General features: G+C 35.5%; 1 protein-coding gene across 1 annotated transcript in view; it reads right to left on the reverse strand.

Annotated features, from left to right (window-relative positions):
- Positions 1-26,491, reverse strand: part of LOC107677507 (collagen alpha-1(VI) chain-like) — a 43,872-nt gene that overhangs the window by 10,514 nt on the left and 6,867 nt on the right. Inside the window, exons 3-26 of the mRNA XM_016472432.1 lie at positions 25,836-25,965; positions 24,729-24,929; positions 23,669-23,828; positions 23,227-23,340; positions 22,327-22,347; positions 22,209-22,229; positions 22,076-22,120; positions 21,871-21,924; positions 19,301-19,345; positions 19,167-19,193; positions 18,998-19,024; positions 18,857-18,901; positions 17,586-17,639; positions 16,440-16,502; positions 16,178-16,240; positions 15,942-15,995; positions 15,779-15,814; positions 15,581-15,643; positions 14,220-14,282; positions 10,704-10,766; positions 10,544-10,606; positions 10,405-10,455; positions 9,235-9,270; positions 8,300-8,362 (exon numbers count right to left, since the gene is read on the reverse strand). Coding sequence (XP_016327918.1) covers positions 8,300-8,362; positions 9,235-9,270; positions 10,405-10,455; positions 10,544-10,606; positions 10,704-10,766; positions 14,220-14,282; positions 15,581-15,643; positions 15,779-15,814; positions 15,942-15,995; positions 16,178-16,240; positions 16,440-16,502; positions 17,586-17,639; positions 18,857-18,901; positions 18,998-19,024; positions 19,167-19,193; positions 19,301-19,345; positions 21,871-21,924; positions 22,076-22,120; positions 22,209-22,229; positions 22,327-22,347; positions 23,227-23,340; positions 23,669-23,828; positions 24,729-24,929; positions 25,836-25,965 — 1,562 coding nt within the window. The remainder of the gene's footprint in view (positions 1-8,299; positions 8,363-9,234; positions 9,271-10,404; positions 10,456-10,543; positions 10,607-10,703; positions 10,767-14,219; positions 14,283-15,580; positions 15,644-15,778; positions 15,815-15,941; positions 15,996-16,177; positions 16,241-16,439; positions 16,503-17,585; positions 17,640-18,856; positions 18,902-18,997; positions 19,025-19,166; positions 19,194-19,300; positions 19,346-21,870; positions 21,925-22,075; positions 22,121-22,208; positions 22,230-22,326; positions 22,348-23,226; positions 23,341-23,668; positions 23,829-24,728; positions 24,930-25,835; positions 25,966-26,491) is intronic.

Genomic DNA, 26,491 nt, shown 5'->3' on the forward strand with positions numbered 1-26,491 from the left:
GTCAGACCTTAGTTTCAGTAGTCATGTCAAAGCAGTAACTAAATCAGCATACTATCATATCAAAAACATTGCAAGAATTAGATGTTTTGTTTCCAGTCACGACTTGGAGAAACTTGTTCATGCCTTTATCACCAGCAGGGTGGACTATTGTAATGGTCTCCTCACCGGCCTTCCCAAGAAGACTATTAGACAGCTGCAGCTCATCCAGAACGCTGCTGCCAGGATTCTGACTAGAACCAGAAAATCTGAGCATGTCACACCAGTCCTCAGGTCCTTACGCTGGCTTCCAGTTATAGTTAAGATTGATTTTAAAGTACTTTTACTCATTTATAAATCACTCAATGGCCTAGGACCTAAATACATAGCAGATATGTTCACTGAATATAAACCTAACAGACCACTCAGATCATTAGGATCGAGTCAGTTAGAAATACCAAGGGTTCACACAAAACAAGGGGAGTCCGCTTTTAGCTATTATGCCGCCCACAGTTGGAATCAGCTTCAAGAACAGATCAGATGTGCTAAAACATTAGCCACACTTAAATCCAGACTCAGAACTAATCTGTTTAGCTGTGCATTTATTGAATGAGCACTGTGCTACGTCCGAACTGATTGCACAGTATTTCATATATAATCATTTTCTATCTTTAACTGTTTTAAATTCATTTTAAATCAAATTTTAAATCATTTTAAAAGTTTTTAAATTCCTTGTTTTATTGTTGTGATTATTTTTTAAGACTATTTTACTTCCTTTTATGTAAAGCACTTTGAATTACTATTGTGTATAAAATGTGCTATATAAATCCGCCATGGTGCAAGTGCAACTGGCATTTAAAGGGAATGGGAGATGAGACTCTGATTGGTTTATTGCATGTTACACCCAAAACACACCCATGACTCTTTAAGAGAATAGGTCTAACCCTTTTGGACCATGTGCCTGTACCATTTTTTTTCATCGTTACCAACTTGCAAAAGTGGATTCGGACATGCCCTAAGTGCACCTGCGCCATGCGCTTTAGACCATGTGCTTAGATCGTTAAAATAGGGCCCATAGTGTCAGAATATAAATTATAAAGAAGTAATTTACAAATGCAATAAGACTTTTCTTCTCAGAATTGAGAGTTAACATCTTGTATTTGACTTTTTTATTACGTATTTTTTTTAAGTTAATATTTTGCAACTCTGAATTTATATCTCGCAAAAATTGCTTTTGAAGAATTGCTTTTTTCCACAACAAAATAAAATATAAAAAGGTAATTGCGACTTTTTATCACACAATTCAGACTTTTTTCTAGCATTTGTGTGTTTTTATCTCAAAATTGTTTTTATCTCAAAATTGACTTTTCTTTTGAGATTTGTGAGTTTACATCATATCTCCCAATTGCAAGTTACAAACTCGCAATTATAAACTTGCAATTCTGACTCTTTCTCACAACTACAATTTTATCTTAGTTTAGTTTCCTTCTTGCAATTCTGATTGCCTCGCAATCGTAATGTTACAATAAGAAAGAATTACCTTAAATTACTATATTTATTTATTTATATTTATTTATTTTATTTAATTGCAGAAATTAGCTTCCATTTTAAACTGTCTTGTTGCTATAAGCTATTATTTTTTTCAGACACAGTTCACAGTTTGACTGTGTTTCAACAAAACATCAATCAACACAAACAAGCATGTTAGCATTCGACAGTTGTTACTGTATGTGGCTGCTAAGGTGTTCTGGTGGTTGCTATCATGCTTAATTGATAGATAATAAAAGTAACAAAATGTTCGACGAGTTGCACCCTAAGTATGAGAAATAGTAATGGTGATAATCTTAACAAAAAACACTAATAACAGAAGTCTTCATAAACAGAAAGATCAGCTGTGTGTAAAGTTTAAACCTCCAAACACACATATGCTGCAAAATGTTTAGATATCATTTAAACATTGCATTTGATTAATAAAGGCCTTTCTGTAGCCCAAACATTCAAGAGTGTTCAATCACAGCAGTTTAACTTTACTTTAAATCAGTCTTTGTTTCAGCATGTTAAATTGTTCTTCCCTCTGTGTTATTGTGGATATTATTCCCTCCAAATCTGATGTTTATTATGAAGAGCCTCTGGCCAAGCTTTAAGATTCAGTTGTAAAACACATAGAAAACATTTTAATTTATGGCCTCTGCAATTCTGCTAATGATTACTTTTGGAATTACAGTCAGTTTGCTTCTTTTTGATCTTTGCGTAACCAAACGCATGTTTCCATTGTCTAGATGAACTTAAGTATGGTAAACTACTCAAAACTTTTACAGGGGGTCTTTAGCCAGTAAAATTAAACCCTCCAAAACAAGCACTAGCACAGGATCTAGTGAGCAGTTGAAGAGTGTTACAGAGAGGTGATAAACACAAGGGTACGTTTCTAATTATTGTAAAGTGTGTGTCTTTGAACTTTAAGTGCATCTGTCTGAAGCCATTCCGTTTTCATGTTTTAGGCACCAGACATGCTCTAAGTGATCTCTTCTGGCTAAACAAACGAGTTGTCTTTCTGAAATGTGTCTGAACACTATTCATAACACAGTGAAATGTTGCATTTCCAGCCTTGCCACATGGGTCACTATAGAAGACAATGGTGTAAATGTCCTAAAATAAAACACTTTATAATAATTAAACAACAAAACAACATATACTGTATGTTGCTTGCTTAAAAAAATGCTTATACTTACTAAGGCTGCATTTATTTAATCAAAAACACATATAAAGGTCAACCGATTGATCGGTGTTGCCGATTAATCAGGACGAATAGTCGATTGCTGAAACTATCGGTGTTTGCCAAAAATCCATATTGGTAGTTTTTCCGGGTTGCGTCAGTTGCTGGAGCAGCTGAGGACGGTCCGCTGTCATTATACAGTACAAGAGCAGCTTCTAGAGGAGAATCACTGACGCCTCTGCTGTTTGTTTTGACACGTGAGGCTGCGCACTGCACAGAGCGGGACAATTCAGATGCGGAAGATCGACAACGAAACCGTACGTATACCGTACACTACAGTACATGTTTTCATATCATTATAAAGTAATTAAATTGTTGACTAGATGCTGCATTAGTAGAGAAAAACAACAGTATGTTTGCCGTTAAGGCTGAGAGGACGCTAACATTAGTAGAACATTGAGCAGTTAAAACGATGTGAACAAAACACACGCAAATCTGCCCCAAATGTTTAATGCCACAATTGTTAACATCTATTTACATTAGTTTATTGTTACCATCTTTAATCCAGAGAAGTTGCATATTTAAAGCTAGTGGCGTGAGAAAGCAAATGCAACCGATAGATATCCTTCCACGCCACAGAGTGCCACTCACATAGCTTTCCATTAAATTACATTACATTTGTCTCACATAACCTGTTAATGTGCATAATGACTTCACCCTAGGCTTGGAGATTGTGTATTGTGCTATAATATAGATCACACTTTCTCTTTCTGTTTTGCTTTGCTTTGTCAAACACCAAACTTCAAAATCATCAATGCCACATTGTTCATTCTTGAAGTGAACTTTTGCCTGTTTGGGGATTAAATAAACAGTTTTGGACCGCTGCTTGAATTGAACGCATCTGTTAGTTAATGAACTATGAACTAAAATTGATCAATGTATAATTAATATTTAATACTAACATTTTATTCCATTTTAAATGTGTGGTTCAGTACTGTTTTTTTTTTGTAATAAAGTTAACTATTTTAACTTTCATTCAGTTTTCATTTAATTAATCGGTTATCGGCCAGTGTAGTCCAACCTAGCTATCGGTATCGGTAAAATCCACTATCAGTTGACCGCTAATAATAAAAAAACAAAAAAACTGTAATATTATGAAAAATTATTACAATTTAAAATAACTGTTAATTTAATTAATAAATTCAATAAAATTAATACATTTTATAACATATATATATTTTTGCTGTGATGGCAAATCTGAATTTTCAGCAGCCATTACTCCAGTCTTCAGTATCACATGGTCTTTCAGAAATCATTCTAATATGCCGATTTGGTGCTCAAAAAACATTTATCATTACTATTATTATCATTATTATTATTGAAAACAGTTGCTACTTATAATTTTTGTGGAAACAATGATACATGTTTTCAAGATTTGTTTGATGAATAAAAAGTTCAGAAGAACTTATTGTTTCCTTTGGATGAGCCAAATGCTTAGTCCAAACAAGTCTAACAGCATGTGTTTACTTCATTCAAATCACTAAATATAAGAAATACTAACAGTGATGCTTGCCTTAGCAAACACAGCCAATATCGTAAGTCTGCAGAAAGGGTATACTGTATGTCTTTAACAGAAAGTTCACTATGTGTAAACAGTTTACACACATCTGCTGCAAAATGTGTGTATGTAAACATCCCGTATGATTAATAAAGGCCTTTCTGGAGCCCAAACATTCAAGTCAAGTCAAGTCTGCTTTATTGTCAATTCTTCCACATGTACAGCACATACACACAGAGAATTGAAATTGCGTTACTCTCAGACCCTTGGTGCATACAGATAACACTAACAGTAGAACATAAATTTACATTTACATTTACATTTAGTCATTTTGCAGACGCTTTTATCCAAAGCGACTTACAATTTGGGGATACATAAAGCGATTCTTCTTAAAGAGGCAAACAGATACAGGAAGTGCTTGTAATACCAAGTTTCTAGACATTGTTCAAATAAGTACAAGCTAGAAAGAGAAGGAATAAATAAAGAGAGAGAAATGTTTTTTTTTTAATTTATTTATTTTTTTATAATGATGATGATGAAGTCAAGTAGCTTCGAAAGAGATGAGTTTTCAGCTGTCGCTTGAAAATTGTCAGGGATTCAGCATTCCGGATAGGGGTGGGAAGATCGTTCCACCAGCCAGGAATGGTGAACGAGAATGTTCTGGAAAGTGATTTTGAGCCTCTCTGTGATGGTACCACGAGGCGTCGCTCACTAGCGGATCTCAGACTTCTGGAGGGGATGTAGATTCGTAGTAGTGAGTGGAAGTAGGCGGGTGCTGAGCCTGTGGCTGTTCTATATGCAAGCATCAATGTCTTGAACTTGATTCGAGCCGCGACCGGTAGCCAGTGCAAGGAGATAAAGAGAGGTGTAACATGGGCTCTTTTGGGCTCGTTGAAGACCAGTCGTACCGCTGCATTCTGAAAGAAGCCGCAGCGTGTGAACGCGCCGCCATCTTGTTTCACCAATCAGTGATTGGTGAAAATTGGTGACCAATCACCAATTTCAGGTGTGCGTTATACTCAACAAACAAACAAAAAACTCTCTCTTTCTCGGTTCCTCTTTTGGTGTGATAGAACAGTAATTTTCAAATTAGAACATAATTTCTAAAGAAAGGACCATTAAAAACCAACAGCTGCAAAACCACATATGTACGTCTCCACCACTTCCTTGAAGTTTTTGTTTTTGCATGGACTAGACAAACACAGTGATGAATAGTAAAGCAGTCTGGGCGTTAGATCACCAAAAATCGACTCCAGATGACGAGCATGTGTAGTTGTTGCCATTTAGCGTCGGCTTGTTCAACCACAATGAAACGACTCAGATTGTTTTGATGTAAAAATTAAACATGAGCTCAGAGCTTTGATACAAGCATGTGTGATATGTTTACAGCTGACATTCATCTCACCACTCAAGGTCATTTTATAGCACAGTATATATCATGATATCATTCTTTTTTAGTTAGAAATTCAATATACAGTATGTGGTCATACTGCCCAGTGCTACAATTCTTATGTTCCAGATGTAAGGATTAAGGAAGTGACATAATGAAATACAGTCTACAGTATTGTGTGACATTAAAAAGTCTGCAGTCCATGCTTTTGTCCTGTTGTACAATTTATTCCATTAGGATCCAAGTTTGGGATTATAAAACAAACAGCTATGGATCTACCCGCTGATTAGATCAAATAAAAACTGAGCGCTAAAATGTTGTCTAAGAGGAAAATGCTGCTATCTTAATCCTGCAGATGTGCAAAATGGCCAGATTGATCAAAGAACTGAACGTGTTCCCTCAAACATTTGCACTGCAGAAGCGCACAGCTAGACAACATAAACAACAATATTAGCCATCATATCTGCTGTCGGTTCCCTGTCAAGTCCCCGCTGACTTCCATCTCCTGATGGGAATAAGTCTAAATGATGAATGCACGGGATCAAACTCTTTGCTTCCAGGCTACTAGTGGTTTTCTGACCACCCAGATGGATGGAGAAGTTTATTTTGGAATTAAATCTGATTATTTCCACTTGTAAATATAGACAGGGCAGAGAATAATTGCATCTTTCAGATGTTTGTAAATGTGTGGGATCAGAAAACAAAAACAAACAAAAAAACAGCTGTAAGGCTCAAGCACAATTCAGGTGCAAGTCTATGGCCTTTTTCCTCATATGTTTTATTATCTGTCAAGCAAAAAAACTACGTCTACTTATAAAAGTATAATAGCACACCTTTCTTTCACAAGCTGTATGATTTATGGCATTCATGTACAGTATGTAGCACATATGGAGTGCCAAAATGTTAAACTTAGGAGCTGAATCAAAAACTATGTAGCAAGCCCACTAATACATTTACATTTAGTCATTTTGAAGAACGCTTTTATCCAAAGCGACTTACAATTGGGGAATATATAAAGCGATTCTTCTTAAAGAGGCAAACAAACACAGGAAGTGCTCGTAATACCAAGTTTCAGGCATTTGTTCAAATAAGTACACGCTAGAAACACCTAAATATGTACTAAATGGACGTTGCATCTTCTCAAAAGGCTGTTTTTGCAGTGGCTAAATCAAGCATCTTCATTGGCCAAAAAAGGTGCAAGATGTTTGCCAATAATGCAACAACTGTCCTATTAGCTGTTCTAAAACAACATATCGAAAATCTCACCGGACAGCAGGAATCTTAATTGACCAAATCCAAACCTCTTTGCCACAATTTCCACCATCTAAAATCAATCATCAGGCACAAAAAGCAGCACTGTGTCCAAACCTGTCACTTCTGCAGCACATGTTGTTTTGTGAGAGTGCTGTAGATCTCTCTGTTGGACTGAATGTGTGTGGGGGCCGTTAAAAAATGTAACCCAGCTGAGGTGTCTGGCTTTAGAAAAGTGTTAAACATGAACTTCCAATGAATTTCTGCTCTCAAGCGATCTTGTTTATCCAAACTGATTTGAATTATTACATGCCTCAAGAAAGATTTGTTTATTAATGCATGCATTCAACAATGACAAAGTTGTTTACCCTGTGTAAGTTTACTGGGAAAAAAATTTGGCCCTGATGTGATTTTCTCATGAAAAAAAGGCAAATCAACTATCTTAAGACTTCTGTTCTAACTGTTTAAAACTAATATAAATAAAAATACAGTCTTCTTAAAAAAGATCAAGACCTTAAACGTTGCTTCCTTGTATACATGACAACAAGAAATGCACAGCTGCCTGAACTCAACACAGGAGACAGCGACCAAAACGCTGAGAGAGGCTCCAGGACTCTTCATGATATATGTGCTTCATAGTTCACTATGAAAATTATGCCTTCACATCATTCCAAACCTATAATTCTTTGGCTTATCTTTGAAACATGAATTAGGAATCTTTTAATGAAATTTCTGTCCCTCCACATAGAAGCTAACGCTTAAAGGTTTCATTAAAAATATATTAATTAGTGTTTTGAAGATTAACCAAAGACTTATGGGTTTGGAACGACAAGAAGGTGAGTAAATGATGACAGGATTTTCATTTTTGGTGAACTTTCACTTTAACAAACATACATTAAAGGAGCATTCCGCGTTAATACAAGTAATTTTTTCCTTTTTTTAAAATGCAGAAATAAATAGTTCCGTTTTAAAAATGTGTTTAAAATGATGTACAATCACATAAGATGAAGAGTAGCCTAAAAAAGCAATTGTATTTAAGATGCAGCAGGTCACATCATGGAGCAGCCATGCTGAAATCACATGACCTGCCCAATATTGCTCACTTTATTCTTTTTTATTGCAGAAAAACTGTTTTAACAAAAGAGTTGCATATTTCTGATTTAAACCATTGATGATAGTGCTTTGGACAGTCTTTAACTTGTGTGGAACCCAGAACATTCCTTTAGAAGTGAAGAATTTCATGAAAAACAGGTAAAAATGGAAGGAAAACAGGAGAAAAGTAATATGTACGCTATGAAAAACTTATACTTCTCTGAGACAGGGAAAAAATGATAAAGAGGCTAAAGAAGAGAAAAGAAAGAAAAGACAGTGATACATAGTGATAAGCACAAATGCATCTAAATGGACTCACATCTGATCCAGGGTCACCTGGCTCTCCATCATCTCCCTTGGGTCCAGGGGTTCCTTTTCCACCCTTGAAAGTGAGAAGTTCAAGAAAGTGCAAGAGAGAAGAAGGGAGATTAGATGCTGTGTCAGCTCATCAACTGTTTCCTCTTAACGTCTGGACTCGGCCTCAGTCTAGACGATTTACATCTGCTAGGGATGAGCTGTTGTGTTTCTATTGCGATACACAGTCCCTGCTGTGAGACACACATGCACTAACCCCTGATGAATCAAGACATTGTGAATCAACAGTTAGGCATGCTAATACAAACCACTAATAAATCATACGAATCATTCTCAATATTAACATCATCTTCCATATGGAGGATTTCTTTTAATCTGTAAATAAATAATTTTGAATTTCATGATAACCATAGATGTGAATTATAAGCTCAGTTGTGGAGGATTTTTCCAATTCATTTTTTTCCATAGGGATGTTTAAAAAATCAGCTCTAAGACAAATGTGTGTGTGTGTGTGTGTGTGTGTGTGTATGTATATATATATATATATATATATATATATACTTAACTAATTAAGACACTGATTATAAGTTTATAGTATCATGTATTTAAAGTTTCTTGCAAAATATTCAAACATGCAAATATATAACTGTTTGATAGCGTAAGGAGATTGGATTACATCATTCTCAATGATTTATGAGAGTGGGAGGTTTTTCTGCAATGGCAACTCTGATTAATGGATCTCTCTGCAGAATAATTTGGTTCTTTACTGGGAATATTTATTTTTTTAAATGAAATGAGCATGTACATAACAAATTAAATGTGTTATTCATTATCAATCAAAATCAGTTTCTCAGTGGAAGAAATGAATGGGATTTTTACTTTTGGAACACTATTGGGTTGTGTTAAAAAGAGATCTTCTGTAGGGTTCAGGATACTTACAGGTGCTCCTTGATCTCCCCTGGGCCCAGGATAACCCTAAAACGACACAAAACATGCACATAAACAATACAGATACTCCACTGGATATGAGTTTAATGTCCGCATGAAATCAAAATTTACAATATTTATTTTGTTAGCGCACATTGCTAGCCTTAGGGTGTTTTCACACCTGTAGATCGATAGCTTTTTTCCAAAACCGGGGTTTAAATCGCTACAATGTTGCGATTTCATCTTGGTTCAGTTCGCATTCACAAGGCAATATTTTCAAACGGACCAAACTTTGTTAATACAAGTCACGTGCAAGTAAACTCTCCTTTAATTGGTCAGAGTGCATCTGTTTATTCTTTGCCTTCACTGTTCAACTGACCAATTAAAGCCCATTTGTTTTAAGCGCTCGCTAAACATTTTATAAATTTCTGTGTTTTTGTGTGTTTTGGAGAGCTGTCCGGCAATGTGTTCGTCTGACCAAATTTCAATTAAACATTTCACTTCTTCCCTGCTCCAAGTTAGCCCACGGTTCATTTTGGGAGCCATTAGCGATACAGTCCCTGCTGCTTCATGCAACTTTACGTAATATACCCATCATACATTGTGATACAGCCTGGTTCGTTGGTCCATTGGGTCGGATTGCTTTCACACTTATAGCGAACCGCTCCAGAGTTCGTTTGCAATCGGGCCGAGATCACCTCATTCAGGCGGTCTCGGAGCGATTGTTTTGGTGCGGATCCGAGAACGATTGCCGTGTTCACATATGCCTAAACGAACTGAACCAAGGGAGAAAACGCACCAGGTTCCGAAACAAATGCTCAGGTGTGAAAACACCCTTAAATTGAACAATTAATCCATGCAAAATTAATCAAATTAATTTATTAATTAATTAGTCTTGGCAAATCTTTAATCAAAACTAATCGTTTGCTTCAGCTCTGGAATGGCATGCTTTCTCTAATGACGTCAGTTTGAGGCTTGGGCCATGGCTTTGGAAGAATATGCTTAACCACGCCCCTCCAACAGTTCGTTTGCTGCGAGTGAGAGATGAGAGGAGGAGCGCCCTCTACTCAGTATTCAGTTTCAGTTGGAAATTCGTCACCATACTGAAATAAAGTTGGCAGCAACTTCCTGTTCACATGGACTTTATAGGCAAGAGGTTTAATAAACTGAGTGGTCTTCTACCTGGAAACCATGGCAGCCCTCTGTTCCATTTCCTGGTGGTCCATCTTCACCCTAAGAAGGTAAAAAAACAAAAAAAAACAATGGACAACTGCCTTTGGTTATTTAAAACCAGTTCTAAAGATCAACAGGATCAACTCACCCTCTCTCCCATCAGGCCTCTGTCTCCTGGGGCCCCTTTGATTCCTCTGGGCCCTTTAGCTCCCTAAAGCACAGACATGCAACATGGGAAATGTAGGTCAGTCATAGATGCAGCAGGAGGTCAGGTTGAAAGGTAATCAAGACTAGTTAACATCACCCACCTCTGGCCCAGTAGCACCTTCATCACCACGGTAACCTGGGGACCCCGCCCTTCCTGGCTCACCCTGTTGGAAATGGGGGAAAATTATATTCCTGAAGATATTCAAATATATTAATATCCCTCTGTTCGGGTTGAAAAACGCTCTTAAACCAACTTAAATTCGTTTTCTTAGCTGGTTTAAGATGATCTCCCTGCTTGGTCAGGATATAAGAAAAAATATAATTTATACACTGCCATTCAAAAGATTTGTAATGTTTTTTAATTGAGTCTCAATTAATTTAATTTTAATTTTTTTTTTTTTACCAAAAATACAGAAGAAACAGTAATATTGTGAATTATTATGGCAATTGCTAATATTTGTTTCCTATTTTTATATTCTTTAAAATATAATTTATTTCTGACGCAGCACTGAATCAGCCATTATTCCAGTCTTCATTGTCACATGATCCTTCAGAAATCATTCTAATATGCTGTTTTTTTTTTATCAGTGTTGAAATTGTTGTGCTGCTTAATTTTTTTTGGGAACCTGTCATACATTTTTCTTTGATTTTTTGATGAATAAAAAGTTTAAAAAGAACAGCATTTATTCAAAATCTTTTCTATTAATATACGTCTCTACTATCACTTTTTTTATCAAATTAACACATCCTTGCTGAATAAAAGTATTAATTTCTTTAAAAAAAAAAATTACCCCAAACTTTTGAATAGTAGTGTATATTGTAACACAAATTTTCTATTTTTAATAAACACTGTTCTTTTTAACTTTTTTTTTTTTTTATCAAAGTATCCTGAAAAAGTATCACAGGTCCCAAAAAATATTAAGCAGCTCAACTGTTTCCAACATTGATTATAAATCAGCATATTAGAATGATTTCTGAAGGATCATGTGACACTGAAGACTGCAGTAATGATGCTGAAAATTCAGCTTTGTTTCACAGGAATAAATTACATTTTAAAGTATATTAAAACAGAAAATTGTTATTTTAAATTGCAATAATAATTCACAACATTACAGTTTTTTTTCAGTATTTTTTATCAAATAAATGCAGCCTTGATGAGCATAAGAAATTTCTTTAAAAAACATTAAAAATCTTACTGATCCCAAACATTTGAACAGCACTGTATATATAGTGTATAATATTTTTTTATTTTAATGCAACATTATTTTATTAAAAATCTGTAGTAACTATTTTGTTTGAAGAATAAAAGTCACTCCAGAGTCAAGGGCGTGGAGACTGAAGACAGAGAGCCATTCATGACAACATGACCACATATTGGAATCATACAGTTATCGTATCATACGTTAAAACATTTAGCTTTTTGCTGGCCTTAGACATCTGAGTCATCAACTAAAAATATTCTTTTGGAAAATGACTCAGTAAAAAAAATATTTTGTTATATATACATTTTTTATTTACTGCAGCATTACATTTCCTAGAGGGGAATCTGACACACGGGCAAATTAAATCAGGAAAAAAAAACAGGCTTTGAGAAAGCAGTGGCTCATGAGTTCAGAAACGCATCCAGATTTCCATGTATTTGAACACTCGGTTCTTTCCCATCCCACCCACTCAACTCCACTGGAAAATATCTCTGCCAGGACAAAACCAATAAAAAAACTAGCGTTACTCATAGCGAACAGTAAAACTCCTGGTTCGCTGGTAACTTCAAGCGCAAAACTGAGCATTTCTGGGATAACGGCAGTCGTCGCTAGTCACTAACGAAGATTATGTGAGAGCCTAAAGAGCAGCTGTTTTTGAGAAAACCATGAAACTGAGGAACCATTCTGGCATGCATATGCTCCGAACACTCTCACGTAAGCTGCACAGGAAATTTGGAGTCCTGAGAGGCAACAGAAATGTGTTGGTCTGTTCGCAGTTGGCCTGGCAGTTTACAAGAGCTGTAGAGAGAAGTCAAGTGCTGACAGAAATAGCATGCATGGAGTTCTGTGGTGCAGCTGGTGGTTATATTATAAGCCTCAAGACTCCTAGGTCCAAATCTCAGCAGATTAGCTTGTTTCAGCAGGGAATATTGAGTCAGGTCTGGCATGTGTAATCACTCTTAATGTCCTTCCTAAAGTTGAACCATTCTAATGAATGTTACTCAATGCCTCAAAACTAGCCAAAATGTTTGTTTGAGACAAGAATTTTTGTCTTGAGATAAACACAATTTACTCACGTGGTCCCTGTGTAAAAAAAAAACAAACTCAAAGCTGGTTTGCTCATCTCAACTGGTTTCCCAGACTGGCCAAGCTAAGACCACCAAAAGTGTTTTTTTACACAAGTACACAAGATTTTAGGTAAAGATTTTTAGGGGAATTTTCAAAAAATAAAAATGTTATAAAAATAAAATCTCAAATGAATTTAATTTCACATTTATTTATTTTATTATTTATTTTTTAAGAAGCTGTATGGTAAGTTGGATCATTAACAGTCAGACAGTCATTATTGCAAAATAAACCCTTTTAGAGTAACACAAGACCCCTCTGATTTCTGTCAGTGTCTATGAGAGCCCATTTCCACCATGTAAGAAAAATAATATGCTTGAGTAAATCATAATTATGAGATAAATAGCAAATATCATGAAATGTTTAAATTATGACATAAAAAGTCCTAATCATGTGTTGAAAAGTTTACCAGTCAAAATTTTGACATGACATTATGACATTAAAAGTACATTTTTTATGACTTTTATCTCATAATTTCAATTTTTAATCTCATTATTTTGACTTTTTAATCTCATAAATATGATTTACCAGTATGTATGGTGCAAGTGGTCCAGATCACCTTGTGATCAGGGTGTCATTTATAATAATGACTGTACATTATCTTTTACTGGTTATACTTACTATGAATATTTACGTCTTCCTTTTTTCTTTTCATAAGAGGACCCATAAAACAATCACCAGTGCTTTTCTATTTGAAATGATCTATGTTTTTATGTGATTAGGGCTGGGTGGAAGAACATACAGCCTAAATTAGTTTGGGACACTCAAACGACGTCATCTTTTACTACACGGAGGTTAAGATATTCCTGTTAGGGAAGAACATTTGTATGATTTTAGGTATTAAAATACATGTGTTGAACTGTATCTGCTGCTCGCCCAGCCGGTCTGACATCGTCCATCTGGAGTCCATCTGACCTTGGGAACTTCTATAGCTTTCGTTCCTTCTCCTCCCACTGCCCAAACCATCACAAATGCCAGAAGCACTGGTCGTATTTCTTTGTTCCTCAAGTTACCTCCTAACACAGCCCAGAGGTCCAATGATCTCAGAGATTTCAGAGGGCCTATCAAAATGCCTGTGTCCTGAGGTCATAGGCTTTCATCCTTGTTCAAGCTCATATGCCTTACATACTACACAATTCTGCACCGTATAATTCTGGATTAACATTTAAGGAGGTGTATAAATCTATAAAGGTGATAAAGAATTGAACTCTTTCAGTGTCTCAGTTCAAGCAAGTCAAACACTCAAAATCTGTTGTATACCGCTCATGATGGTTTTCGTCACTCACTCACCGGATCTCCGTTTGGCCCTGCTGACCCCTCACGTCCTTGTTCACCCCGGGGCCCAGGTTCACCCTGTCAGAGTTAGAAGTACACATTCATGTCACATGTCATTATTTTCTTCTTGGGTGCATAAACACCACAGGCTTAAGTTGTCAAACTATTTACCGAACAGAACATGAACAATTAATAACTAATGAATTTGTTTGAAACCGACATTATGTACATCTGTGCATATATTATATGTCAGTAATTAGAACCACTTAATCTTTTAAGTCAATGTGAAATCAAACAGAAAATTACTTTCTTGTGAGCAATTCATTTGTGTTATTTCAATGGGGGAAAAAAATGCAGAAAAATGTCTGAAAAATATTACAACCTTGCCTCTTTCAGTTGGAAATCCACACAAAAATATTGTCATTATTAATAAAAATTAAAAGTTATAATCGTGTTAAATTTACATAGAAACATTTCTTGTCATAATTATATTTATCTCAGAATTGCAACTTTTTTGATGTCATAGTTATAACCTAGTATGTCATAATTATGACTTTTTAGAACATAATTTTGAATTTTGTCATAGTTATAATGTAGTGTCATAATTTTACATTTTATTCCATAATTATAACTTTTTATCTCATAATTACAATTTATGTCAGTTATAATCTATTATGTCATATTTATGACTTTTTATCTCATAATTTTAACTTTTGTCATAGTTATAATGTAGTATGTCATCGTTTACAACTTATGTCATTGTTATAATCTACAGTATGTCATAATTTCAACTTTTTGTCATAATTACAATTTATGTCATTGTTAAAATCTATTATGTCATAATTTAAAATTATGCCATAGTTAGTTCATAATTTTTGTCCTTTAATGTCATAATTATGGAGAAATTTATAGTCTAAAAAATGACATAGAAAGTAGAAATTTTGACATAAAACTATGACAAAAAGTCGATATTATCACATAAAAAGTTTAATGTCATAATTATTACTTTGTATCTGATAATTTCAACTTTTAATAACATAATTATAACATAGCATGTCATAATTTTGACTTTTTATGTTCTAATTTTGAAGGAATTTACAGCCTAATGAGTTTTAGACATTCATTCAACCCTACAGCCTAAAATAATGTCATTTTTTACTACACAGAGTGTAAGATATTTCTGAACATTTGTATGCTTTTAAGTATTAAAATGCATCTGTTGAACTGTATATGATGCTCAGGTCCACAAAATTACTGTTATTATTATTGGCTTGCGAATGTCGTTTCAAACTGACTTTAAATTATCAGCAGGGTTTTACCATTGTGTTTGGAAGGGATGTAATGTGGGATATTTTCTAAATGTGACATATACTTACAGGGTCGCCTCTGGGCCCTCTGTTACCACGGGAACCTTGTTCACCTTTCTCACCAGGTGTGCCCTGACAGAAAAACAGAAAAACACATCAGATCACCTGCATATTTTGACCCTCACTTGTAAAAAGACCCACATTTGCAAACAGCTTAAAACACAACCATTCACACTAAGACAGAAGTAAATATAAATGCTTGATTACTCTGTCTCCTCTTGTGCCATCTGGTCCTTGTAGTCCCTAAAAAAAGAACAGGAAATGGAAGGAACTGTTAGATAACACTAAAAGCAGGTCTGTCACACATTACTACACCGAATGTTTAGAATCCAAGTCTGTGAAAATGTGAAAAAAGAGTGAAAACACTTACGTCATCTCCTCGCTCGCCTTTATCGCCATTGGCTCCACGAGGACCCCCGTCTCCCTGAAACAACAAACAATTAGATTGCAGATGAGCCAGTGTCCATTAAAACTAGTTATAATACTGTAAAAGCCCATAAAGCCAAACAACAGCATTAGTGAATCATAACTAACCTATGTCAAAGGCATATGTAAAGTCATGATGTAAAACTGTGTTTAATACAAGATCAAAATCTTCCTCCGTACCTTCGGCCCTGAAGACCCATAGTTTCCAGGTCTTCCTGGTTCACCGTCTTTGCCAGGATCTCCCTGAAAGCAACAATCAAACCCAGAAGATATGTTTCTAAGTTTAAAGATGTTTCACTGCAAGAAATTACTTATAAAAAAGTAATATCACACATTGATCTCTTGATCAAATAAATGCAGCCTTGGCGAGCATAAGAGACTGAGCGCTCTTGTTGCTGTCTGATCATGATTTCTAACATAATCTAAATTTTAAATCCCTTACTCTTTCTCCTTTGGGTCCATATTGGCCGGGGTCTCCTTTAGGACCTGGTTCTCCTTGCAAGCCCTACCAAATCAAATAAAAAAGTTTATTTATGAATAATGGAGAAGAACATACAACCAAATAATCTACTTTTCATTTAGCATATTCTTTACAACAGAATGTAAACAAAGTACAAACTCTGTGCAGAGTTCTGAAAGCAGCTTGGATGTCAAATTTGGTAAATGTTTGGCTGCTCAAGAGACAAACATCCCACGTCCTGGCCTCCAGATGCAGGCTGATTGGAAACAGATGCTTGTGAAACTGACTGACACACTGCAAAGCCTATGAACATTGCTCAAAGGGGCGGGAATCTCTATAGTCCTACTGAGGTGATGCTTTATAGGAGAATGAGATCCAACGCAGCCAATTAGATTCTGATATCTAAACGTGTGGATCTATAACTTAATTTATAAATCTCGAATGCATCTGGATCAACAGAAGCTTAAATGCACCTGGATCAAAGTAATGTGATGTAAACATGCACTCAGCTGGTAGACAGTCATGGGAGTCCATGAATATACAAACACTCACATTAAGTAAGTACTCAAGTATAAAACCTGCCATCCTAAAAGTATGTTTATGCACAAAAGGAAGATTTTGCAAACAACTAGGTTAGATATTTTTGCACTCTAACCTGCACAAAGTTCACTTTATGAATAAACCTTAGCAGATTTATAAACATACAGGCACAAGTGAAATTCCTTTGCCAAAATAACCATATATGGAGTTTACAATGTGATTTATTATGCATGACTTCATCTGCATATAATCTCATTATGCATACTGCCATCCACTCATGTGATACTAATACATTTAATGGTACAAGAAACTAGAAATATAGGAAAGAATAAAGATTGTAAATGTTGCTTTGCTAAAAATATTTTCTTTATTACATTTGTCTTTTTTTTTTTTTTACTTTAGTAGAAATACCTAAATACCCTGTAAACAAGATCATTTTAAATGCAAGAAATATAATATTATTAATATAATATAATATAATATAATATAATATAATATAAAAGTGTATAATATAATATAATATAAAGTGCAGATGATGCACACTTTTTCCCCCTAAAAAATTACATATTTTTTAACAGTTATACTTACATCTGGCCCCGGTGACCCTTTGCAGCCTGGAAGGCCAGTGAATCCCGCCTCACCCTATGAAATAAATATAATACAAACACACAAAACATAAACACTTTTCTTCATGGTGGGAGTCAAACACCCTGAACTGCATTTAATTAGCTCGAGGGTGACATCATGCAAAGAAAGAGTGAAGAAATAACGTACTAAAGAAAGCATTACAAAACAAGATTGCATGCAGTGGAGACTGAAAATAACAACAGCAAGAGATACATGTTGTAAATCACACTATGATAAAGTTTTACTGTGAGCTCAGATGCATCATGTGCAGATGGGGGAGTGAAGGCAAGGGACAGTGATTTGTTGAGTGGAAAATGCCTTGGAAAGAGTTACAGTACATGCTGAGAACTAATTGAGGAGCAAAATGACCCGAGGATGAAGACGAAGTCAAGTCAAGGGTCAGAGACACAAGACTAGGCTGTTTTCCAAAAGCACAGTCACACTTAAGAAAAAACACAAAGCAGGAATGGAACAAGTGTCAGATAGACAAGAGAGATAACCATGCAATGTTTTTTGGTATCTATTGTTCACATACTGTTAACCTGAAATCTGACACAGGATGCCAGAGAAAGCAGCACAGGAAGATGAGAGAGAAATAACGTCAAATCTAATAGCAGCGTATTATTCTTCAGTATTAAATTCATTTATTCACCCTCATGTAATTTGAAACCTGTTCAACTTTTATGCTTTCATGGAACACAAAAGGAGATTCACACTGCTCTTTTCTGCTCAATGAAATTGAAGGGGATGCGGCACTGATAAAAAAAATAAATAAATAAAAATCAAAGACGTACCATACAATTTGTGCACTATATTCCAAATCTTCAAAGCTTTGTATGAAGGACAGACCAAAATGTAAATCATTATCTACTAACATCACATCTGGTGGATAAATGTACATGAACACAAATAAGATTTGAAAACTATAGGAAGATTTTCAGATTTAAATGATCTAAATTTCAATTCTTGTCTCTTTAAAATGTAGTCATATTAGCCATTTTATTCATACATTCATTAAGTTGTTTTTTTGGAGTTTGGAGTTCCCTGACTCCATTCGCTCTAAATATATGGAAAATATCAGCGAATATTATGCAACATTTCTCTTTTTTGTTCCATGGAAGAAGAAAAATGATACAGGTTTGGTAAATGATTACATAATCTTCATTTTTAGGTGCACTATCCCTTTAAAAGGCTGTTTTTGTGTCATATAGGAAGAGGACATAAGCACTTACCTTACGTCCATCAACACCATCAAGACCATGTTGACCTTTGTCTCCCTAAAAGCAGGATTGAGATTCAATTCAGTACGATAAACAACTGGGAAAAATGGGTAAGACTCAACAACTAAAGAGACTGCTAATAAACAAGCTCACCTTGAAGCCTTTATGACCTCTCTCTCCCTGCAGATAAAACAAAAGTGTATTTGTGACGTTTTGCAGTTCCAAAATGAATTATGAGATAAAATAATCGACTGCAGACTCTTGGAATGTGCTTTTGATAAAAATGTCCGTCGTATCTGCAAGGAAGCTCTGTTTCTTTTACCTTATCACCTCTTATTCCTTGGTCTCCCTGGAAGGAAAGGAAAAGAGTATAGATTATCGTTTCAGCAAGAGTGCACAAATCAACTGCAATATAAACAGAATGTAAACATTTGTGAGAGAGAGCGGAAGACAGACCTTCATTCCTTGGTAACCGATAGGACCAGGATCACCAACATTTCCCTAATAGGAGAAGTAAAGAAACATCAGAGAGGATGTCAAAAAGAGTTTTGCGGGATGTGGTCGTGATATAAATCACTAATGCAAAGACATTTGTTAACATGGCTGCCCTCTAAACCCATTTAAGATCACCCCGAATGCCTTAAGTGAGGATAAACAAGGAAAATTAAAGTCATCAAGATAATATCTTCAAGAAAAACATTACTACAGGGCTTTATGGCGTCAACTGTATGCTGTAATTATTGTTATGTCTACACAATCAGCATTTGCTGTAAAATAACAGAATAGCTGGCGCAGTCACCATACGCGGTTTAATAGCATAGCTGGATGTTTTGCAGTGTGTGGGTGTGTTTACTTCTTTTATGACACTTATAATGGCCAAATCTCTGAAAACATCCTTACAAACATTGTACAATTTTGCGCATGTGGCAGACAGGAAGTCCACCAGCAAAATCAGAGAAAAAAAAAAATTTGACAGATCGTTGAAACTGTAACAGCTGCAGAAGATGAAAGACCTCGGGGTCAGTCGAGGGTTTTGCTTTGATTGGATTATCAACAAAGAAATCCGGGGACACATGGCACATTTATTCGACACAATGATCTCATAGCCATGTGAAAAGTATTAATCAGCACAATAATAGGCACATGCAATTGACTTTTCACCTGACAGCTGTATATTTTGACTTCATTCTTAATGTGCGTTCTTCGTTACATTTTCGCAGGCAAAATTCATTCATTTAAATAAGGTATTTATCAAATCTACACAATCAGGAATTTTGTTTGAGGGTGAAAGATTTCCTTATGCAGATTTCGCAACAGGTTCCAAGTTGATGTTGACCAACAGAAATACAGTACTATCTCTACACTACTGACAATGGACAATGAGCCTTCTTTGCTAATGCTAATGTGACCGCACATTTAGTATACGGCGAAAAGCCCAGTCACACCAACAATAATAACTATAAAGATATCTATTAGGATAACTATTTTAGTGTCCATACCAACGCATGATATCGTTCTGTTTATGATAAGCAGTGGTGGTTGAGGAGAGACCCCCTAATATCATTGTAAAGTGCTTTGGGTGTACAGCAACACACAATAAAGCGCTCTATACATGCCTCATTCATTCATTCATTTATTCAAGTGCGCACTGCAGTTTTGAAAGTCAGGTGGATTCTGATTGGCTGTCAATGTTTATATCATTCATCAGCTGGAAAAAATGATTGAGAAAGTGATCCCAATGATATTGTTTCTCTGTGCTGATATTGTTATAGTTGTGGTGTGAACATTCCTATTCTTATAGAAACATAGAATGATTTTTTAAAACTTTTATCTTTATAGTTATCCATGGTGTGAATGGGCTTTTAGACGTGAGTTCTGACACCTCACTTCTATTAATTCTGTAAAAATGGCGATTAATCGCATCCAAAATAAAAGTTGTTGTTTACATAATATATGTGTGTGTTCTGTGTATATTTATTATGTATATAATATGTGTCTATTTATATATACATAAAAAATATACACAGTACACACACATATATTATGTAAACAAACACTTTTATTTCGGACGCGATTAATCGTGATTAATCGTTTGACAGCACTAAGATTTAGCATCTTATCGTCTGCCAGTTGAAAAGTTTACGTCGAAAAGTTCTATGCCAAAGTTTAATAGTTAAGATTAGGAATTTTTCAAATCCCTACATCTAAATATGAGCAGTAATACAGGTGCATCTCAATAAATTAGAATGTCGTGGAAAAGTTCATTTATTTCAGTAATTCAGCTCAAATTGTGAAACTCGTGTATTAAATAAATGCAATGCACACAGACTGAAGTAGTGTAAGTCTTTGGTTCTTTTAATTGTGATGATTTTGGCTTCAGGAGTGGCTTAACAAGAGGAATACGACAACTGTAGCCAAATTCCTTGACACGTCTGTGTGTGGTGGCTCTTGATGCCTTGACCCCAGCCTCAGTCCATTCCTTGTGAAGTTCACTTAAATTCTTTAATTGATTTTGCTTGACAATCCTCATAAGTCTGCGGTTCTCTCGGTTGGTTGTGCATTTTTTTCTTCCACACTTTTTCCTTCCACTCTACTTTCTGTTAACATGCTTGGATACAGCACTCTGTGAACAGCCAGCTTCTTTGGCAATGAATGTTTGTGGCTTACCCTCCTTGTGAAGGGTGTCAATGATTGTCTTCTGGACAACTGTCAGATCAGCAGTCTTCCCCATGATTGTGTAGCCTAGTGAACCAAACTGAGAGACCTTTTTGAAGGTTCAGGAAACCTTTGCAGGTGTTCTGAGTTAATTAGCTGATTGGCATGTCACCATATTCTAATTTGTTGAGATAGTGAATTGGTGGGTTTTTGTTAAATGTGAGCCAAAATCATCACAATTAAAAGAACCAAAGACTTAAACTACTTCAGTCTGTGTGCACTGAATTTATTTAATACACGAGTTTCACAATTTGAGTTGAATTACTTAAATACATGAACCTTTATTCTGATAGCAGATAGCAGATGCTTACCGGAGCACCAACATCTCCTTTCTCTCCTGGCATGCCTGGTCTTCCATCCTCTCCCTGCAGGAAAAGGAAAGGTTAGGCCACAGTCCTCTGTGCATGCTGAGAGTGAATTAAACATTAACACATGTAACATGTCATAGGAATCAACAGGTGGTTTCTAAGCGTATGCATGAAGAGGCAAAATAAAAATGTTTTTTTTAATACTCACTCTTTGTCCTGGATCACCAGGGAGTCCCAGAGGGCCTCCAGGAGCCTTTGAAAATATTGCATGAAACAGTTAGAAACCGAAAACATCCATACAAGATCTGTTTGAACGGGTTAAGTAATGCAACGTTACTTACGTTGCAGTCAAAGGAGCAGCACTGAAGGAAAGATTGAGAAGACAACATTAATATCCTAATGTACAAAATTAAAATAAGATGCATAAAAATGTGCAAAAGCTATGGAAAAGCCACATACCACATCCTTTGTTTCGTTTGTCTGGAATGAAGAGCAAAAAAAGGGGGAAGGACAACATTAGACAAAATCTACACACACACAATTGGCATGAGCTCAAGGCTGAAATTCCCTCAAGTGTTTAGTGAAATCTGAATTAATAAATAAATGCTGCATTGAGCCTATAAACTAGAATCAATTTATCAATATACACTACCATTCAAAAAATTGGGGTTGGTACAGTTTTTAATATTTTTGAAAGAAGTCTCTTATGCTCACCAAGTCTGCATTTATTTGATCAAAAATACAGTAAAAACAGTAATGATGTGAAATATCATTACAATTTAAAATAACTGTTTTATAATTTAATATGTAATTTATTCCTTTGATGCCAAAGCTGAATTTTCAGCAGCAATTAATTTAGTCTTCAGTGTTACATGATCCTTAAGAAATTATTCTAATATGCTAATTTTCTGCTCAAAAAACATGTCAATATTATGAATACTGAAAACACTTGTGCTACTTGAAACCAGCATTTTTTTTATTCTGTGAATTCAAAACAACAGCATCAATTTGAAACGGAAATCTTTTGTAAAATTATAAATGTCTTTACTGTCATTTTTGATCAATTTAATAATTCCAGAATAAAAGTATTAATTTCTTTCAAGGAAAAAAATATAGTAATAATAATTACTGACCCCAAACTTTGAACAGTAGTGTATATAGTTCAAAGCACACTTCATGTTTACGCCAATATAATCTTTTCTTAAATAAACATTTAATCATGCAATTTCAAGCAAATTTCCCAATTCTTTATCTTCAGGCAAATCAATTCTGTATGTGTTTTGGTCAGTCTGACCCATAAATCCACAGGAAAACCACACAAACATCATTGTTGTGGTGAGTTTGTGTTACGACACTCACGATCAGGTCGATGATGGTGCTTATAGTGCTCATTTGCGTGGAGCGGGAGTTGTCTGCAGCGGTGAAGTTCTGTCTATAGTTCGCATCTGTGGCAATGACAGAGAGTCTGGTGTCCTGAGAAGAAGACAGTTCAAAGAAAATTATTGTTTGTCCAAATACAATTGCAATACATTTCTCATCAAGAACATCACATTTCGTGTTTTCTTGTGTGACCAGACTTTTGACCATCGGCATGTCTTCTCCACACTGCTGCTTATTATGGTCGCCCACTTACATACGACAAGGATGTCTGAGTTTTTATATTGTTTACTTGCTATGTGTTGCAAATCAAGAAAAGTCACACAGTATCTAACTAAAAACCCATTGTATTCTTCAATCTTATACACGTCAGAAAATGAGAAGCAATGCACTTGAAAAACTTGAAGTAGCATCTGTACAGTACCTCCTGGTCAGGTGAGATGGCCACAGCGAACACTTTGATAGCATGTTGTCGTGCCTCATTGGCAGCCTCTTGGATCCCACCACATGGCTCCTTGTAGCCGGTCACAGGGTGACCATCCGTGACCACCACTATGTACTTATTCTCATGATAATGGGAGCCCCTGCAGACAGATGCATGTGACTGTTTTCACACATGGCTATTTGTAAAAATCACATTTTGAAATGCCGTCTTAAAGGGTTAGTTCACCCCAAAATGAAAATTCTGTCATTAATTACTCACCCTCATGTCGTTCCAAACCTGTAAGATCTTCGTTCATCTTCGGAACACAAATTAAGATATTTTTGATGAAATGTGAGCTCTCAGACCCTGCATAGACAGCAACGAAACTGTAATGTTCCCAGGTCCAGAAACGTAGTAAGGTCATCGGTAAAACAATCCATGTGACATCAGTGGCTCAACTTCAGTTTTGCGAAGCTACGAGAATACTTTTTGAGCACAAAGAAAACAAAAATAAAATTCTTTTCAACAATTCTTCTCCCCCGAGTTATGTCTTCTGCCATTTTAGAGAGTATCACAACGCATACGCATGCTTTCCCCTAAGCGTAAACAACGCTGATTACGCAGATTACGTTCATGCGCGCGCTTTCTCCCCCGAATGTAAACAATGCTGATTACGTCAAATACGTTCTTGGGTACTCTCCAAAATGGCGGAAGACGTAATTCGGGGGAGAAGAATTGTTAAATAAATTATGTTATTTTTGTTTTCTTTGTGCTCAAAAAGTATTCTCGTAGCTTCGCAAAACTGAAGTTGAGCCACTGATGTCACATGGACTGTTTTACCGATGTCCTTACTACATTTCTGGACCTGGGAACATTACAATTGCGTTGCTGTCTATGGAGGGTCAGACAGCTCTCAGACTTCATCAAAAATATCTTAATTTGTGTTCCGAAGATGAACGAAGGTCTTACGGGTTTGGAACGACATGAGGGTGAGTAATTAATGACAGAATTTTCATTTTGGGGTGAACTAACCCTTTAAGTAATAATGAATTTCACATACGTCCGGAGCAGCTCAGAGATACCCTCCTTGATGGCACAGTCGGTGTACGTTCCTTTTCCAATGTATTTGATTTTGTCTATGGCTGCCTTCAGGTCGAGACGCCTTGTGTTCAGGTCAACTAGTCCCATCACCAGCTCAGTGTCGTCACTGTAATGCAGAGCTCCAGAATTCCACGTCACATTACGATCACATGGCTGTGGTCTGGCAACAACACAACAGATATGATCAGATTGGTAACACTTGCCTGTTTAATATACAGACATTAATGCCTTATTCTACATGACTAGATCTCTTAACTCGACCCCTTACCTAAACTTAACAACTACCCTACTAACTATAATAAGCAGCAAATTAGGAGTTTAATGAGGGAAAATTCTTAGTTAATAGTGTATACGTGTTCCCTAATCTCAAGTGTTAAAAAGCAAAGCAAAGCAATACAGTAAAAATTTACGTAAACTCATTTTTAAAGGTGCACTAAGAAAACATTTGTTTGCTGGCTGATACAACAACACTGACCAAAATTATTATCAATAAGTAAAATAAAACTAAAACTATTAAAAACATTTTGTTTACTGAATAAAGCTGAAGTAAAATATAGCTGTAACATGAAAAACTAAAAAGAAAATTCAAAATGTTGGCTTGGTAACTAACGGAATAAGCTTAAGCTGAAGCATTAAAATTGCTAACTGAAAATAAATTAAAACCAAAACAGAACTAAAAGTGAAAAAATAAACCTAAAACAGTAATAATTGAAAATAATAATAGTAATAATGACAAATGCACATGACACAACTACTAAAAAGTAACATTAAAATACAAACTGAAAATATAAAAATAAAAGCTAATTTAAAACATGAATAAAAAACTATAATAGTATGTAAAAATGCTAAATAACACCTCTTAACAGTATAAAGCATCAAGCAATTAGAAAAAAAGTAAAAAATATTGTTTGGCCTGGTCACCAAAGGGAGGCTCCATATTATGAATCTGCATTTTCTAAGATATACTTTGTTAACGTTTTAAAGCATATGCTAGATATGATATACATTTCTTGGTCAAAATATTTACAATACATCAATCAGAATATGAAATTTAAAGATAGCATACAGGTTTATTAGCTGATCAATGAACAGCTTTGTGAAGGCCTTGATCTGGTTGATGTAAAACTCTGGAGGTTTGGCTCTGAGGGCCACACTTTCAGACGTGTCCAACACAAAGAACAAGTCCACAGGACACTCTGCAGGAAAACAGAAGGAGAATCACAAAATGATGTTTTTAATGGGTCCAGTCTATCAGGACTTGATTTCAGGAAAAATGTCAGCATGAAAATGGTTGTGTAAACAGTAGCAATCAGGCCCGGCTCCAGATACGAGATGAAGGGTGGGCAAACTGATATTTGGTGGGCAAACTGAAACTGGTTGCCAGGTGACAAAACTAGCCCAATGGCCAGTGAAAAGCAGCACAAGGTAGTGACCATATCCCAAATATCAAAATTAATTTCCATACCTAAAATACATATTTTACAGTCACTGTTATGCTGCATTATGACAAATTTTGCAATAAATTATTCAAATTTTAAAATTGAAATAGACTGCAGCAATTAACATTTTGTCAGAACCTCTAGTAAATTACAAGCGATTTCTGAATCGTAGGAGAATCATGATCTCTATCTGAAAAAAAAAAACAATGTGATCAATTTATCCATAATTGTGCATATTCCTATGTTTGACTGACTGTTTCTCCCATGGCAATGACAGGCAAAT

The sequence above is a fragment of the Sinocyclocheilus anshuiensis genome, unplaced genomic scaffold, assembly GCF_001515605.1.
Source record: "Sinocyclocheilus anshuiensis isolate Anshui unplaced genomic scaffold, SAMN03320099.WGS_v1.1 scaffold660, whole genome shotgun sequence".
Classification (NCBI taxonomy): Eukaryota; Metazoa; Chordata; class Actinopteri; order Cypriniformes; family Cyprinidae; genus Sinocyclocheilus; species Sinocyclocheilus anshuiensis.